Consider the following 18,988-nt stretch of genomic DNA (forward strand, 5'->3'; position numbering starts at 1 on the left):
ATGACCCCTGGGGGTCTATTGTCTATAGGTGGTCGTAACTTATTTTATAATGGGGGCCTATGGACACGGGTATGGGGGGGGGGGTTGTAAAACACCCCTTAGATATATTTAATATTTTATTTAAAATATATATATTATTTAAAAATATATTTTTAAACTTAAATTTAAAAAAAAAAAAAAAAAAAGAATTTGAGCGGTTTACATGGAAAAATCATCAGTTAAATAGCCAAGATGATTTGTTCTTTAAACATGTATACGAGAAGTGACCATTTTCTCTGTAAGCGTAAACAAGCAACTAATGTTTATACTACAGCAGTGGTTCTCAAACTGTGTCCTCAGGACCCCACACAGGTCACGTTTTCCAGGTCACCCAGCAGGGGCACAGGTGTAATCATTACTCACTGACACATTTTAAAAGATCCACAGGTGGAGCTAATTATTTCACAGATTCTGTGAGGAGACCTGCAAAACATGCACTGTTTGGGGGTCCTGAGGACAGAGTTTGAGAACCTGTGTACTACAGGTTCAGACTCCCATATCAAAATATTCCAAAATACAGATTTATTTTTTTTTACATGACTGAAATAGTGATACCTTTTTGATGGCTCATTGTACATAACTTTGTTTAAGCCACAAAATTATTAAAAATATTGTATAAAATTACATGAAAGCTGTTGTGTATAAGGTGTATATAAAACATAAATGCATTCTATGTTTAGATTTGGGTCCCATCCCCAAAATATTTCATTATGGTATGCAAATATTCCAAAATACAGAATATTCCGATAGCCAAAATACCCCTGGTCCCAAGCATTTTGGATATGGGAGACTCAATCTGTAGTCGTTTGACCAGTCATTCACTGGTTCTCTAGCTATTGTGGCTGCCATATTGCCTCATCCCCTCTCCCTATCAGACTCTCCACAAATCTTAAAACGGGCTCTCAAGATCCACTACTTCATCAAAGCCTTCCAGCTCTCAGCCTAACCTGTGTTCTGGGTGATTAAAGTGTGCAGGCACCATGAGTGTGAGGTTGGAAGGGTGGGGAGGCTACGGCTCCAGGTGTAGACAGGAGAAAGAATTTCCAACTAGAAAAATATACCAGGCGCCGTGGAGCACCGATTTAGTATACCTGTGAAAGTAGCTGCTCACCACCTGAGAGTGCTTGCCACAACTCTCTGAAAACAGAATATAAACAAGTAAAATACTGGTGGAGGAGTGCTGCAAACACATACACCTTAAACATTCTTTTGAGTATTTGTAAAGAAATGAGCGCTATTACTATATGTGGCACCTGAAAAGAAAATTGGTAAGGGTTAAACAATAGAAGGAAGAGAGGAAAAAACAAAAAAACAAAAACACACTTATAGATATGTGGTTTGTTTTGTGGTTTTTTTTTTTCTAAGTGTTTTGAGTTTTGTTTTTTTTTCTAAGTGTTTTGTGTGTTTTTTTTCCTCTCTTCCTTCTATTGTTTAACCCTTACCAATTTTCTTTTCAGGTGCCACATACAGTAATAGCGCTCATTTCTTTACAAATTTAGATTTAATTTATACTGAGCAGCTCGACACTTTTCCAAGCGCGACTGTACATATATATTTTAATTCTTTTGAGTGTGTTAACAATGGTATTTATTATACAATCTAAAATAATATATAGTTATATTTAAAATGATAGTAATAATGGTATCATACAAATGAAAAGCAGTGTCATATAATAAACAGCATATGTTAGATCTCTTATATCAATTCGAAAACAAATGTGTTATAGAGGAGTATAGACCAGGGGGTCAGGGAACTTTACCTTTTACCCCAAGATATATTTAGATACGCAGACGTTACCCCCTTGATTTGAAAGGAAGGAAATCATATAGTAGTGCCCCATATAAAACCCCTATAGTAGTCCTTAGTCCTCCATATAGTGCTCCTGTAGTAGTATCCCCATAGTTACGCCCCTGTAGTAGTGCCCCTGTAGTAGTGCCCCCATAGTTATGCCCTGGAAGTAGTGCCCCCATATAATGCCCCTGTAGTAGTGCCCCCATATACTGCCCCTGTAGTGCCGCTTGTACCAAAAAAAAAAAAAAAAAAAACACTTCCCTTAATCCCCGCTCCTGCATCCGCCACCGTCCTGTCCGCCCGACTGCTTCTCGGAACTATGAGAGAGATATCATGACGTCTCTCCCATAGTGCGCATGGAGAGAGCCGGAAGCTGGAGATTAGAAGAGAACTCCAGCCTCTGGCTAACGCAGCCCTGCAGGGAAGGAGCCGGGCGTCCGGCTTAGAGCCTCCCTGCGGCACAGCCGGGCATGCATATGAATCATTCTATATTACAGAATGATTCATATGCATGCCCGGCTGCCCGTCCATTACCCCCAGGATTTTCATTTTTACCTCACGTGGGGTAATTTACCCCTGGTCCCTGATCACTGGTACAGACAAACCGGTATACAATCGGGAAAATGGCTGCCTTAATACAGACAGCCGGCTTCCCGACTGTCATATCCCGGCGAGGGTGAAATGCCGGGCGTCTAGATGTAGACGCCTGACACTTCCGACGCCGGGAGACCGGCGCCCAGCATCCCGATTGAAGGGATGCCGGGCGCCGCGAGCGGACAGCCGCGGGGTTTGGCTTAGGTTTAGGGCACCCGGGGGGGGGGGGGGACTTAGGTTTAGGCAGCGGGGAAGGGGGGGGGGGTTAGGGTTAGGCACTTGGGGTGGGGGGGGGTTAGGGGGTTAGGTTAGTAAGTACTTACCTATCGACGATCGGGATTTCCAGTGCTGTTGGGCTTAAGCTGCCGGGAACTCTGCTTTTGTCGGCCAGACCAGGCGATTCCGACAAACCAACTGAGGATACGTTGTATCTTGGCAATGAAAAGATTATATCTGGAGTCCACCACTGTTAATGATCGGAATATCAAAATATAGGGGCATATTCAATTGGGCACGAGGTTTAGCGAGGAAAAAACCTTGCTCCCAATTTTTGATTACCGCAGGGTATGCGCTTCCGATACCCGCGGTATCCAATGTAAAAAAAAGTGGTCGTAGGGTTTTCAGCTCTGAAAACCCAGCGCCGCGTTAAAAAAAAAAAAAAGGATATGCTAAGAACTTACCTTTGTGATCTCTCTTTCTAAGAAGTCCATAGGGTCCACAGGGTGACCTTGGGGTGTAGGTGATGATGGGAGTCTTCCAGGCACCACGCAGTTAAAATTTTCTCCCAGGATTCACTGGGTCTCCCTCCTATACCCTGCCCCCGGGCCAGAGGCACCTCAGTTTAATAGCAAGCCAAAGGAGGATAATAGAGAGAAGAAAGTCTGGAACACTCAAGAATCATCATCATCCCAGGATGCACTGGGGTCCCTCTCTTATACCCCGCCCCCGAGCCAAGGCATCTCAGTTTCGTAACAAGCCATTGGCCGGAGGAGGAGAATAAAGAGAGAAGAAAGTCTAGAACACAAGAATCACATTCTCACACAGAAGGAGACGGTAAACCGGTGACCAGAGCGAAGCCCATCTGTTGCACAGGTGCGTCAGGGTGGGTGCCCTGTGGACCCTATGGACTTTGTAGAAAGAGATAACAAAAGGTAAGTTCTTACCATCTCTCTCATTATCTACTTCAAAGTCCATAGGGGTCCACAGGGTGACCTTGGGGATGTCCCAAAGCAGTCCCTTTAAGAATTAAGAATCCGCCGCCCAAAGGAAGCTTCCTGAGAGGCAAAGGTATTAAATGAATAATTATTACTACCACCAGTTATTTATATAGCGTAGCGTTCCCGCTAGGCTTTTAGCGGGGCGCCCTGCCCTCTTTCTGGAAGGCAAAAAGCGCCCTGCCCTCCAGAAAGAGGGCAAAAAGCGCCATGCCCTAACAGCCTGCGGGAACTGTCTTCACCCGCGGGTAGCAGTGTCCCGCGGGTGAAGAAATGTGCGGTGACCCGGTCACCGCCGGAGAATAGATGCCGGGCGCATGCGCCCGACATCTATTGTCCCTGTCTGCAGGGCTTGGGAGCTGCCCGGCGTGTCCGTAAGTGATGGGCACGCCTCCAAGAGTGACGAAAAGGGGACGCGTCTTATAGACACGCCCCCTTTTCGATGACCACGCCCCCTTCTCGGGCGCGCGCACAAACGTGCCCTCTCTAGCTCCGGCGCCCTGCCTCGCTCCGGAGCTAGAGTGAACACTATAGCGCACACATATTCTGCAGCGCTTTACATAGAATATTTGGCCATTCATATCAGTCCCTTATTCATATACATGTGTCTACGGTGGTCAGACACCAACACTGGGTGAACTGAAGAAGTAAGCCTCCCACCCTGATATCCCCCAGAGGGAGGCCCGTCCCGTTAGGCTTAGGGATTATCCTCTGACTTGGAAGCAGGACAGGTTTAGGGATTATCCTCTGACTTGGAAGCAGGACGTATTGTACTCCAGGCCTGTTAGGTTTGACAGCTCTACTGGAAGCTGAAGGCCGAGGGAAGGCCTGACCTATGAGTTAACCCTGAGAACGTAAGGATCGAAAGGAGAAGATGCAAGGCTTCGCTGAAGCCGCAGCCGAAAGCATAAACGCACAGTTAACCGCTGCCAACGCATCTACAATCCTGTTCATGTCAGGACCGAACAATACTTCTCCAGTGTATGGGAAGCATTGTAGGCCTTTCTTGGAAACAGCCCCTGCCATCCAAGAACGCCACCACAGGAAACGGCGAGCTGACACAGCTGCAGCCGAGACACTGGAAGTCAGGAGACTGATATCGAGAACAGCCTTCCTAATATGTGTGGCTGCATCTCTGAGGTTACCAACCAAAAAAACCTCTGAGGCCTTAGAAGCATTTGAGGGAAGGTACAGTGCATCTGGAAAGTATGCACAGAGCTTTTCTATTTCCACATTTTATTATTTTACAGCCTTATTCCAAAATGGAATACATTCATTTTTGTCCTCAAAATTCTACACACAATACCCCATAATGACAACGTGTAAAAAGTTATTCAATTGACCGCACTGTGCCCTACAATTAGTCGAGAGATTGTGGTTACCGTGCCTTACGCAGAGTGTTAAATCACAGTAACCGGCATTCTCCGACTTAAGAGTCGCCGCGATGCTGTTAGCGCATGCGTTAAGCTGGAAACTAGCATTGCGCCCTAATTTAGTCAAATTTCTGCTAGCACCTCAGGAGGATGCAAGCAGAAATTCTTTAGTCGGGACTTTACGTCACGATCAATTGAATAGCTTCGGGAACTTATTTTCAGAGCTATTTAATATCGCATTGAATACACTGAGTGGAACCCAGCTAAAGAGCTCTAGGGGATGTTTCACTTTAAAAACTTGGAATCTTACTCCACTATTTCTGGGTCCCTTCACATGTTATGGGGGGGTGAGGACAGGTAGTAGTTGGGGTAGAATGGAGCAAGGGCAGGCAGTGCTGGAGCTAAGTGCAGACAGTAGTCGCGAAAGTGCTGGGTGGCAAGAGGCAGGCAGTGCTGGAGATAGAGAGTGGGCAATAGTAGACAGCAGCTAGCGCAGTGCTGTGGGCCAAGGAGGGTGTTATGGGCTTTCACTGGCATTGGACAGAAGGGTCCCACCACACACTGGCAGCACAAACATATTCCAGCAAACACTGGCACTGTACAGTAGGATCCCAGCAAACACTGTAAGAACCGGCAGAGGTCTCAGACACTGATTGGAGGATACGCTGCCGTCCACTGTGATTGGTGGGGGAGATGCTTAGGTTGTCATTTGCCCAACTGCTGCAGCGTCAGTGCGTCCTGCATGGCCCGGTCATTCTAAAAAACGGAACCCCTCAACATCTGTAGCCCGTATTGTGTGATCGCTGATTCATTGGCCACTCTCTCGAGTGCCTACGCAACATCCACCTCCCATGTCCTCTTCTCTTATCTTCCTTCTGAACGTTACTGCCTCCATGCAGATTTATAAGATGAGTGAATGAAGCCTACGCTGTGGGGGTATGGCGAGTGCTTTGATAAGTGGAAGAGCCAAGGTGGAAATTCCTTGCAAGATCCCTAATGCTGCATATCCACTAATAAACATACAAACGAGAGCACGATTACGACATTGCAATCGTGCTCTTGTTTATATGTCTAGTGATGTGCCTAGACTGAATGTGCACTCGTTCAGTCCAGGCACATCCATCAGCCCCGTCATTTACATGCCCGATTTGCAGCCAATTGCACATAAACGATGTCGTTATTGTGCAATCGCCTGTCAACATCGCCTAGTGGATACCCGACTTAGGCTTGGCCTAGGGAAATACTGGGCATACGGCACTTCGCATACAAACAAATAATATAGAGTGTGTGTGTGTATGTATGTGTGTGTGTGTGTGTGTGTGTGTGTGTGTGTGTGTGTGTGTGTGTATGTATATATATATATATATATCAGATAAGCTACATTTCATACAATTCATGTACTGGCACTTTAATATTTTATATATGTTATAATTACAATTTTAGTATACAGTATAACACTATTGTTGAGTCTGTTAGCCCATTTTGAGGTATATGAATACAAACTTCAAGAAAGTGGTCTGATCCCAATTGTATATGTAGGGAATAATTTGGATCTTTTTGACACTACTGCAATTCTGCCTATAGGTACGCAGACCTGTTTATTTCCATTTTAAAAAGTATAAACATACTATACTACTCTTTCTATTTCTTTGTTCGAGATCAATTTATCTACCAAGGAACCAATTAAGCAGCAAGGTTTACTGCAACAAACGAACACCAGTGCACTTTTTGGTTTACACAATTCTGCATCTTAACCTATTTTCATTACTAGTTTAGACATATTTACACTAATTTGTGTTCTCTATCTTTTCTGCTTTGGAGGTACTATTTAAAATTGAAGTTCAAAAGCCCAATTAAGAGAAGATTGTATTTTGAAGAAGAGCATTTATCATTTTGGTAAAATAAACATATCACCTAAAACCACTATTTGTGGCACCCCGTCAAACCTTTTTAGACAGGGACAAGTAGGGGTTGTAACATACAGTGTGCATGTGTATTGTTTTTGAACAGCAACTTTATGTACTCTCTATTGGCTGCCCACACCCCTTTTGTTATTTAGTGGACCCTAACTTTACATTTCACCATTGGGCCCTTCGTACTCTAGTTCAACAGTGTACCTACACTATTTACTCACTACACAATGAGGTCAATGTAGCAGCTTACACCTATATCCCCCAAGTGTAAGCAATACATACAGATGTGTCCTCGTATATCTAGCCTCCTTGTGCATTAAACAGCCTTTCTAGTAGCGCCATGGCGTGACTCGGTAGAGTCAAGCTTCTTTCTGTGCGACGTTTTACCTTCAAATGTGTCCAATTCACAGTGATGCGAATGCACAGCTTCTGCTGATATGCGGCATACCTATATTCTGTGTGCAAATTATTATTATTACCAGTTATTTATATAGCGCACACATATACCGCAGAGCTTTACAGAGACTATCTTACCATTCACATCTGTCCCTGCCCCAGTGGAGGTTACAATCTATATTCCTTACCACATGCTCACAGACATACACACTATGGTCAATTTTTTGAGGAGCCAATTAACCTACCAGTATATTTTTGGAGTGTGGGAGGAAACCGGAACACCTGGAGTAAACCCACACAAGCACAGGGAGAATATACAAACTCCGCACAGTTAGGGCCACAGTGGGAATTGAACCCAAGACCTCACTGCTGTGAGGCAGTAACGCTAACCATTACACCATCTGTGCTGCCCAAATGCAAATGTAGGTGTATCTGCATACGCAACGCTTCGTTACATACTGTAATATAGCATTTTGCATGCAGATGCACCCGATGTCGCACACAGAATATCGGCAAGCCACATATCATTTTAATCAGCAGAAGCTGCTTGTGTGTCCTTTGCACATCACTATGCGAATAAGACATTTGAAGGTAAACAGTTGCACAAAAAGACTCTTGGCGCTACTGAGTCACACGGCTCTCAGGCGTCGTGTAACGCGATTTGCAGCGCACGGAGGATAGATGTATGTGGACTCATTTGTATAAAGCGTACCCATATTAGAAGTGTGGCATCATTGGTGTTTACATTACAGTGCACAGCCAGCCTTATGTGGTCTTTGAACTACGTGGTGACAATAGAAATTGTATATATCATCTATATTAATATAAGAACGTTATGTCTGTCTGTTCCAAGTTGGCGCAAAAACAACTGAACTTGAATCTTCTACTGGCAACTCCTAGAAATAACCTCTCAATCCATCAAGGGGGGGGCAGGTGAGTTCCACCACGTCTCAAGGACCACTTTAAGCAACGCAGTGTGTGTATATAATATATATACACACACACTGTACCCGCCACATAAATACATTACAGAGCTTAACGTAACTCACCGCACGCCACTGATAGGGACTCTGCGCCCGACGGGTGAGAAAATTGTGGAGGGCGAAGAGCCGCCAGCGACTCCAGGCCCCAGGCTCTTCCTGACACCGGGAGCACGGCCGCCAAGGGGCCGCCGGGCTGTCACCACGGCCTGGGCTCGCGGAGACGGGAACATCGCGGGTGTCAGAGATCTGTAGCAGCACGGAGTAATCACAACAAGACTCCCGCCCGCCGCGTGTAGCCGGAATAGCAGGGTAGTGACAGGCTAGGCATCGGCCGCTGGAAATGACGTGAGAGGAGGAGGCGGGAACCCGCTACTGGCTGTGCTGTCTTGCATGTGTGTTCGAGAACGCTATGTCCGCGCCGTGGAGCAGGATGCGGCCTCTGACCGGAGCTCCTCCCGCATAACGTGTCCAGCAGGGAGCAGCAAACGTCCTATAGTGTCTCTACGGAGGGTGCACTCACTGTGCGGGAGCTGTCCGTCTTTTTCTTTCTGCACCGTGTGTAATAACCATCAGGCGATGCATCCAGGCCAGCCCCTTCAGCCATGACCTGTGCAACCCGTGACTACTTCTACCGGGCAAGGGGTTACATAGTAGCTGAGTGGCTAGCAGTGAGAAGGAACACCAGTACCAGGTACGGGGGAACACAAAATGCAGTAAAAGACCAACAGAGGGGAGAAGTAAGGACAAAACCCGGGGTCAGAGCAAGGGGTGAGGGCAGGGGGTGGCCACTGACCGGGGCAGTCACCTGGAGTGTTGCTGTATTCACGGACGTGTTTGTTTATCTCAGCGTAACAAGTGTGGCTGGGAAATGAGTGTATAACCGGCTAATGTGTTATTATGAACATATTATGGATCGTAGCACAGTCCTGTATCCTAGCAGTGGCCGAGTTGATCTATACATTCACTGAGCCCGAGCCCTGAAGGGAAACACAAATACTACTACCAGACACGTTGGTGCCTACACACTTGGCGTTTTTTTTACACGATCTGGCCATTTCCGACTCAGTGGAACGACAGATCGTGTAAAATTTCCCCACTAGTCGCACATCGCATCTACAGACCTGCCGTGCTGCAGGGCAGATTTGCCAATCTGGGACACCAGATCTGGGCATCGTGATCGTGAAAGGGGACTCACGATTTGGGCATTTTTTTACACGATATGTCGTTCAGATGCGTCGGAATCGGCCAGATCGTGTAAAAAAATCGGTAAGTGTGTAGGCACCTTAATAAAAGGATCTCTAATGTATTTAAAAACTCATTTAGCCTTTAGACCTTTTCCAAAATGGCAGTATATATATGTGTGTTTGTATATATAATTTTATGCCTTGGCTGGGAAATTGTGTCCTGAATAAGATCCAGTGTTAGGGATTCATACATTGACCAGTTAAGCTGTAACACGTTTGGTAGTGTGCAATTAACAACATGTTTAGTTGTTATGGTGTGTTTAGTTTAGGGCCTCTGGACCTGATTCAGACCCGCTCGCGAGCGCTGTCTGAATCAGCGGGTCGATGTTGCCCTAGTGCACATGCGCACGACGGAGGCTGCTCCGTCGTGCGCATGCGCAAGACCCGAATAACGACGGCCAAGCCGTCGTTATGGGTCTCGCACCAAAGGCCGATGGTGTTTGGCAGCACGCCCCCTTTGGTGGGCGTGCCGGGGGTGTGGCTGCCCAGATGGAGGCGTTCCTATTGGAACGCCTACCGTCTGAGGCCGGCCCCACTGACATCACTAGTGATGTCAGTGGGAGTGCTTTAGGCTCTGATAGAGCCAAAAGCACTCCTGGGCTTGCGGAAGCGAGACCCTACCGCAGGGTCTCGTCGCAAGCCCAATGGTCTTGACCATCGTGACCATCATTTTGGCCGCTCGCTGGGGCCGGCCCCACTGACATCACTTGTGATGTCAGTGGGAGTGCTTTTGGCTCTGATAGAGCCAAAAGCACTCCTGGGCTTGCGGAAGCGAGACCCTACCCTTGACCATCGTGACCATCATTTTGGCCGCTCGCTATAGCTGTGGGTGGTCACCCACAGCTTTGCGAGCGGCCAGGAGGCCGCTCCAAAAAGGAGCAGGGACAGCCCTGATTCAGAGCGAGCGCTCTGTCAGAGCGTCCAGCTCTGAATCAGGGCCTCTGTTCTAGTGCAGTGGTTCCCAAACTTATTGGTTCATGGCACCCATACTGATTTTTTTTGCAGCACTCCTATGTACATAATAAGGTCCAGACCATAGGGCCTGATTCAGAGCCGGATGCTATTTGCGCTCGCTCGTTCAGAAAAAGGGGCCGGCTATTTAAATTGAGCGCTCGCTCTTTGCGGTCTGTTGCAGCCTCTATGTCTGAGCGAGCGAACGAAACATGTGCTCGCTATTTTGTAAAGACGCCCCCTGGCCGCTCACATCCTACGTAATCTCCACTATTTATTTGATTAATCGAGTACATCGAAAGGCATCTGAACTGCTCGCAGTGCTTGTGGTAGGATTTTCCTACCGCAATCATGCGAACAGTTCAGGCTAAGAAACAACCAAGTGACGTGGTCGATGACGCTGCTTTGTTAATTATGCACACCCTTAAAACGCCCGTTTTGGCACGCCTGCGTTCGGATCACCACTCCCCGTTTTCAAGCTCCTTCCCCTGTTACCACCCACAAACGCCTCATCCTGTCACTCAAATTACCAGGCACTCGCTATTTTGCGAGCGCTCGATTTCCGACCGCAATGACTGGTTGGCGCATGCGCATTATGACCCATACGCATGCGCAGATGTGCGAACATCGCTCGGAGCGAACGAGCGGCCGCTTACGAGCGGCTCTGAATCAGGCCCATAGTCCCCATTGATAATAATGGGAACTGTGGTTTGTAGTGTTAATTAGTCTTCACAGAAAATCTCCAGTATTAAGGCTGTTAGCAACAATTCATACATGTATGCAGAAACTGCAGTTGCTATATAGTTTTATAAAAAAATAAAATAAAAATAATAATAATGCTTGATACATAATGCTCAATCAAAACCTTTTAAGGTGCCCACACACATACCGACTTTTCATCCAATTTGGCCGATTTCGACGAATCGTGACGACAGATCATGTAAAAAATGGCCAAATCGCGAGTTTCTACACTTGATCACGATGCCGATGCGCGTCCCCGCTCGTCGTACATCGCATCTTCAGATCTGCCGTGCTGTAGGGCAGATTAGCCAATCTGGGATACAATGCACTGGCTGCACTATAGATCTTAAGTCAGATTGGACATTTTTAACTCCAAATCGTGACCACGACTGCCTGGGGAGAGTTCAGGGAGAGTTCAGGGGAAATCGTGTACATTGGCTGATTGGGAGCAAGTCGGTATGTGTGTGGGCACCTTAAGAGCTGTCGTTCAGGTATGGAAGTTTAAAACACCTGCCATACCCGAGTTTCCCTGTGTCGCTCTGATTGGCTGCCAGCAGGACTCTGTCGTCTTTAGCACAAGAGAAGGAGGAAGGTAAGTGGTAAAGAGGGCAGAAGTTGAAGAAAAGAGGTGGCAGGAGAAAGTGCAGGCCAAGAGAAACAGTGGCTTGCCAAGAGCAAAGGTGGGTGGTGGGATATAAATGGTAGAAGTAGGTGGGCGACAGATATAATAAGAGGCGTAATGAGAGACAGAGAAGGAAACAGAAAGGCCAGACACACACACAAGGATGATAAGAGACACATATGGGCCTGAGGCAACATAGATTCATACTGTATATTGGAGGCTGGATGGGCCTGGTGATATACATACTGGAGTCAGATATATAAACATGCACAGTGGGACTTGGGGAAGGGGGACATGTTGACACAAACACTGGGACCTGGTGGGGACATAGTGACTCACACTCACTGGGTCTCGGGGGGCGATCACATGTTGACACACACCGTGGGGCATGGTGGCACACACACTGTATTAGGGAGGGGCAGGGAGATATGGTGATGCATACACTAGGGGGGAGAGACATGGTGGTAGACACAATTGGTGACACACATTGTGAGCACTGGGGAGGGGATACATGGTGACACGGTGGGGGGGGGCTTGGTGACACACACTTGGGTCTGGGGAGGCATGGTGGCACACATACTGTAGCCTTGGTCAGGAAGGGAGACAGCTGTATAGTTATGTACTTTAGGATAAAGGGCAGAACAGTATTGCAGCGTTAATTAATGAACCCCCAGTGGAGGAGGAGGTCAGCACAGGTAGCCTTACATGTACAGAGGAAGAGCTACGCCCCCTATGGAAACAGAGACCACGGTCATTATCGTGAAGAATGAGGCCAGTTGTAGGTCCTGAGTGGGGGTTGCTTCCGTTGGCACCCCCGTAATTCTTTCCTGCTCCACATCCTGATAGGCAACTGCATTTGGGGCAAAGAGGAGAAGGCAGGACAATCCAAGATGAATCACTGCTGGAGCCTGTGCCCACTCCGTCGGCGCTCTTGGTTATCGGTCAACCCACACCATGCCCCTAAAATTCCGGCACAGATCACCAAGGTGTCAAAGCAATTCATCACTTGGTGATGGGCCGTATCTTGCCCGTTCCCCGCAGCCACCTGGCATACAGCCATATGGCCGAAAACTATAGTTGGTATTTTTTTTTTTCAACCTTGTATTACATTTTGCTGGCAGTGAGTAAAGAGCCCCTTAATGACCATACCTCCTGTCTGCCACACCCCTGTCAGTGTACTAAGGCACCCCAGGGTGCCACGGTGCACCGTTTGGGAAACGCTGTTCCACTGTGTGTGTATACAACTGCTGTCATGGCACAATGGCGAGATTCTGAGCTACGAATCACGATGAAGCAGTTTCTTTTAAAAAAGGACAGCACTTGTTTATTTACTCTGTATGTAGTCAGAGTTCCACTGGTGTCTGCTGTCCTGCTAAAGACTGCCCCCCCCCTGCAGAAATATTATTACTGTACAAATAAACTTAATTTTCATGGTTCTCTGTAAAGCTGTATGTTACTATATTACATTGTGTGTGGTTTTAACTATATTCTGTATTTCTCTAATTAACCACTGGAGGGCATTTATGAAGAATAGTGCAAAAGGAGAAAATTGCTGTTACTCATAGAATTCAGATTCTGTTCTCTTCACAGTTTTGAAAGTGAAAACAAATAAATGGTTGCGTTGGAGTGTGCTCTGTATTTGCACCAGATTTTATAAGTGTGTGTCCAGTGTGATTAATTTCGGTGAAAATGCTAAATAGAATCAGACATTAGGGGGCCAATCCAATTCAGTGCGCGGGAAGGAGTTCCCGAAGCTATTAGAGTCAGCGTGCTGTTAGGTCAACTAAAGAATTGCTTCTCACACCCTCCTGAGGGTGCCAGTAGAAACCCGACTAAAGTGCTGGCTGCAAGGCTGTTTGCTGGTTTAATGCATCACTAACAGCTTGGCACTTTAGTTGGAGAGTGCCGGTTCTCACGACTTAAGTTGTTATAGTCGAACTTAACTGCAAGGTGAATAGAATAGCTCTGGGACCATCTTCCCGCCGCTATTCACCTTGCTCATAATTGAATCATCCCCTCATATAGTGAAGGGCCAAAATAAATGTATACATCGACAGTGTACCATGAAGATCAATAGGGATGATTCAATTATTTTCTCGCTTCTAAAGTGACGGGATATGGGAGGGCGATATTCAATTGTTTTTGGGCGACCCAGGGCCGGCGCCACCATTAGGCAGCTGTCTAGGGGCGCCGGCCAGTGGAGGGCGCCGTTTGCCACTCTGTTAATGACTGGCTATAATGGGCCCTGTGTAGCGTCTGAGTGGTGGCGGCACCCGCCGCTATGTCACAGATTGAGACAGTGTGACTGTAAAGTGTCAGTACACACTGTCTCCTCACTCCCCAGCCCCTGCAGCGTCTGGCAGGTTCAGGGCAGGCTGCTGCCACCTCAGGTCAGATTAAGGGAGGGCGCTGGGGGAAAGTACCCCTTCTCTATAGGGCCCCCAGCCACAGATCCGATCTGCAGCATCGCTCACCACAAAGACAGCAGTCACAACTGCCAGCACCACAGAGCTGTTCTAATCTGATGAGCGACTGCTCAGCTGTCTAATAACATTTCAAGCTTCATCCTGGGGCTCAGTGATTGGTTGGCCTGCAGGCTGCAGTGAAGAAGGTGGCGGGAGGAAGGGACGGCACAGGCGCAACCTGCCCCCACTATACAGAGAGAGAGGAACGCGGAGTAAGTTCATCCACATAATATCACTTATCATTCATCTTCTTGTTCTGTGTCACAGCCTGTCAGCAACAGAGTAAGATAGGCAGTCCTTTTTGTTACTGAATCCTAGGTGCAGTGTGTGTGTATGTGTGATATATAAATAATGTGTGTGTGTGTATCCCCAGGTTCAAGTGCAGCATGTCCAGTTTCCAATAAAGCGGCCTTTCATCAATGCTGGGGGTTACTGATTTTGCTTTTATTTTTATATATATATATATATACGGGTTGTCCCCACCTGAGCTCGCCACGCTTCGGGCTCGGTGGCTCGCTACACTCGCCACAAGGTTATGTCCCCCCTCTATGCCCACCTGGATGGTAGGGATTGACGCTAGACACTGGCTGCTGATGTCAGGGTCCTCTCCATGAAGGGGATTTAGACATTACCATGATTGATAATAGTAATAATGGGTGTAGGACACTTGAGTTCTCTCTGCAATCAGTCCGTACAGTACACAAGTACCAAAAACACTAATATATATATAAAAAAACTTTATGTACAAAACATAAACTGGCAAGAAACACACCATGTGGTTTGAGGGTACCAAGGTCATAAATGCACCTCATTTCTCTTTGCGCTAAACTGGTGTCTGTTAGTTCTCCAATTATCCTTTATGCCTTAGTAAAGGATATAAATCGGCATCTATTTGATTTGCAGCCTTGAGACCTGCTTCATGGGGACCCCCTCGGCCAAAGCATTTATCACCCCACGCTTGTCAACCCAGGCTGGGATCCCTGGAGAGCCTCCCAATAAAGTGGTCCCCCCTCTCCAGGGCACTGGGGTGATAGCCCAGGGCTAGCTCCTGCAGCCCTGGGGGGTGGGTGCAAGGTTGATTGTGTAAAAATACATAAAATAATATTTTTCTTTACAGGAGAACAGCAAGCCTCCCCCGCATACTGGTACTTGGAGAACCACAAGTACCAGCATGCTGGGCATTAAGGGCCCACTGGTACCTCCTAGTTCACCTGCAAAAGAAATATTAAAAAACTGGGGACACTGAAGGTTTTAATCTTTTATTACACACTCACCTTCACTTTATACTTATCTTGTCCCTAGCACTGATATGTCCTCTTATCCAGTAGAATCCACATCAGTACCTGTAAAAATTAAACCATACTCAATTACCTCTTGGTTCCAGCCCACTTCATTCCTTGTGGGAAACCACCATTTTCTTAATTTTAAAAAACGAGAATGCGGACCACCAGAAATAAGTACTTGGCGAATGATGGCTCAACCACTGCATTTCCCATAAAAATGCATTGGCTGGACATTCATTGGCAGAGAAAGGTGAGCCTCTGCCTTTCAGCCAATGAGTGGTACCCTCGATTGACTTCAATGGTGGGAATGCTGATTAGTAACCTAACGGCTCCCACCATCAAAGTCAACGGTGGGAACTGCTCATTGGCTGAGAGGTGAAAGCTTGCCTCTCTCAATCAATGAACGTTCAGCCAATGCATTTCTGTGTGTGCAGATCTGAATCAAGTCAAATAGATGAAATCTCCTCTATTATACCCATAATGGTACTAAATATAATGCCCCCGTATTTATCCCCTACTGTATAGAATGCTGGCTGATGAGCGTTTTCCCCAAACACCTCTTTGTCCCTGTTAATCCAATTTTATCAATCCATATGTGTGTTCTATCGTTTCTGCTTATTAATGAAACCAAGCATTGCAGGCAGTGTCTGGTGAAGGGAATGATGTTTGGGCGTCCCAGACCTCTCCCTCTATTCTAGATTATTAAATGCTATATCCAAAATGACAATCCCCATGCTGCCGCCTATACATACCTATATCTTGTACTTTCCCTTACTTACATCTATACCTACATAAAGAAGATGCTCCCACACTGCATTCTTACCTACAGAATATATACTTATCTCTACACCCCCTTACAGACCCCTGGATACTATCCATACTTAAACCAGTAGGTGCAGTGGAGGCTCTTTCCATCAACACCTGTTATGCAGTAGTGTTCTAGGGTCCCTTGACACCATCTTTAAGTCAGCTGGGCTCTAGCTGGGTGCCATGTTGCTTGTGTTGTGTATAAGGATGTTATTGTGTGTTCAAATTCTATCAGATGTCGCTCACTGTTTTGTATGTCGCTGCCGCTCCATGTGGTGATACAGAATGATCGAAAGACAATAGAAAATTGAGATAATAAATGGATAACATAGGTCGTTTAATATTACATTATGCCTGTTTTAATGACTACACATCGCTATTGCTGCTATGGACATGATGAAAGGTTAATAAGACTTTGCTACATTAATGTATACCCCCACTTATGCCTCGAGGCTGGATTATGGCCATTCATAGCTATTTGTTGCATAATCTGCCACTTTTGTCTAACAAGATATTCTCCCTCTACACTGCCTTTGTAATATAATGGGTACTTCATCTTGTTTGAACACTGTTATACATATATGTATACATACCTATGTCCATACATATAGAATATATAATGCACACACACTTATAGCTGTGAGACAATACTGCCATTCCTTATCTGATCTCTTTTGTGCTCTGCAGCTACAACCTACCTCTGTGACTCTGGCTGTTATACATATATGTATACATACCTATGCCAATATATAATATATAATGCACGCACACATCTGCATATGGCTGTGAGACAATACGGTCATTTCTTATCTGATCTCCTGTGCTCTGCAGCTACAACCTACATCTGAGACTGGCTGTTATACATATATGTATACATACCTATGCCCATATACATATATAACGCACACACACTTATATCTGCGTATGGCTGTGAGACAATGCTGCCATTCCTTATCTGACTCTCTCCTGTGCTCTGCAGCTACAACCTACTTTTATGACTCTGGCTGTTATACATATATGTATACATACCTATGCCCATATACATACAGTCAGGTGCATAAATATTGGGACATTGACAGAATTTTCATATTTTGGTCTCTATTCACCACCACAATGGCTTTGAAATGAAACAAACAAGATGTGCTTTAACTGCAGACTTTCAGATTTAATTTGAGGGTAATTACATCCAAATCAGGTGAACGGTGTAGGAATTACAACGGTTTCTATAAGTGCCTCCCACTTTTTAAGGGGCCAAAAGTAATGGGACTATCAACTCAAAAGCTATTTCATGGACAGGTGTGGGCTATTCCCTCAGTACTTCATTATCAATTAAGCATGTAAAAGGCCTGGGCTTGATTCTAGGTCTGACATTTGCATTTGGAATCAGTTGCTGTCGACTCTCAATATGAGATCCAAAGAGCTGTCACTATCAGTGAAGCAAGCCATCATTACGCTGAAAAATCAAAACAAACCCATCAGAGAGATAGCAAAAACATTAGGTGTGGCCAAATCAACTGTTTGGAACATTCTTAAAAAGAAAGAACGCATCGGAGAGCTCAGCAGCACCAAAAGACCAGGAAGACCACGGAAAACAACTGTGGTGGATGACAGAAGAATTATTTCCCTGGTGAAGAAAAACCCCTTCACAACAGTTGGCCAAATCAAGAACACTCTCCAGGAGGTAGGTGTATATGTGTCAAAGTCAACAATCAAGAGAAGACTTCACAAGAGTAAATATAGAGGGTTCACCACAAGATGTAAACCATTGGTGAGTCACAAAAACAGGAAGACCAGATTAGAGTTTGCCAAACAAGATCTAAAAAAGCCATTACAGTTCTGGAACAACATCCTATGGACAGATGAGACAAAGATCAACTTGTACCAGAGTGATGGGAAGAGAAGAGTATGGAGAAGGAAAGGAACTGCTCATGATCCAAAACATACCACCTCATCAGTGAAGCATGGTGGTGGTAGTGTCATGGCGTGGGCATGTATGGCTGCCAATGGAACTGGTTCCATTGTATTTATTGATGATGTGACTGCTGACAAAAGCAGCAGAATTAATTCTGAAGTGTTTCGGGCAATATTATATGCTCATATTCAGTCAAATGCTTCAGAACTCATTGGACGGCGCTTCACAGTGCAGATCGACAATGACCCGAAGCATACTGCAAAAGCAACCAAAGAGTTTTTTAAGGCTAAAAAGTGGAATGTTATGCAATGGCCAATGACCTGAATCCGATTGAGTATGCATTTCAGTAGATGAAGACAAAACTGAAGGGAAAATGCCCCAAGAACAAGCAGGAACTGAAGACATTTGCAGTAGAGGCCTGGCAGAGCATCACCAGGGATGAAACCCAGCATCTGGTGATGTCTATGCGTTCCAGACTTCAGGCTGTAATTGCCTGCAAAGGATTTGGAACAAAGTATTAAAAAGTGAAAGTTAGATTTAGGATTGTTTAGTTTGTCCCATTACTTTTGGCCCCTTTAAAAAGTGGGAGGCACATATAGAAACCGTTGTAATTCCTACACCGTTCACCTGATTTGGATGTAATTACCCTCAAATTAAATC

General features: G+C 45.9%; 2 protein-coding genes across 4 annotated transcripts in view; one reads left to right on the forward strand and one right to left on the reverse strand.

The window, feature by feature from the left end:
- NUP133 (nucleoporin 133) overlaps nt 1-8,871 on the reverse strand; it is a 238,180-nt gene extending 229,309 nt beyond the window's left edge. The window contains exon 1 of one of the 3 annotated variants that reach the window (XR_015878408.1): nt 8,370-8,869. Coding sequence is in view for 2 of the 3 variants with exons in the window: in XM_088472517.1 (XP_088328643.1) it covers nt 8,370-8,533 (164 nt within the window). In the remaining variant the exon portion in view is untranslated. Of the gene's footprint in view, nt 1-8,369 lie in introns of all 3 variants that reach the window. The other 2 variants (XM_088472517.1, XM_088472518.1) reach the window with 2 other exon arrangements.
- LOC148523921 (uncharacterized) overlaps nt 8,415-18,988 on the forward strand; it is a 59,769-nt gene continuing 49,195 nt past the window's right edge. The window contains exon 1 of the mRNA XM_088472519.1: nt 8,415-8,994. The gene's annotated coding sequence lies outside the window, so the exon portion shown is untranslated. The remainder of the gene's footprint in view (nt 8,995-18,988) is intronic.

This window comes from Taudactylus pleione, unplaced genomic scaffold (genome assembly GCF_031769625.1).
Source record: "Taudactylus pleione unplaced genomic scaffold, aTauple2 ptg000125l, whole genome shotgun sequence".
Taxonomy (NCBI): Eukaryota; Metazoa; Chordata; class Amphibia; order Anura; family Myobatrachidae; genus Taudactylus; species Taudactylus pleione.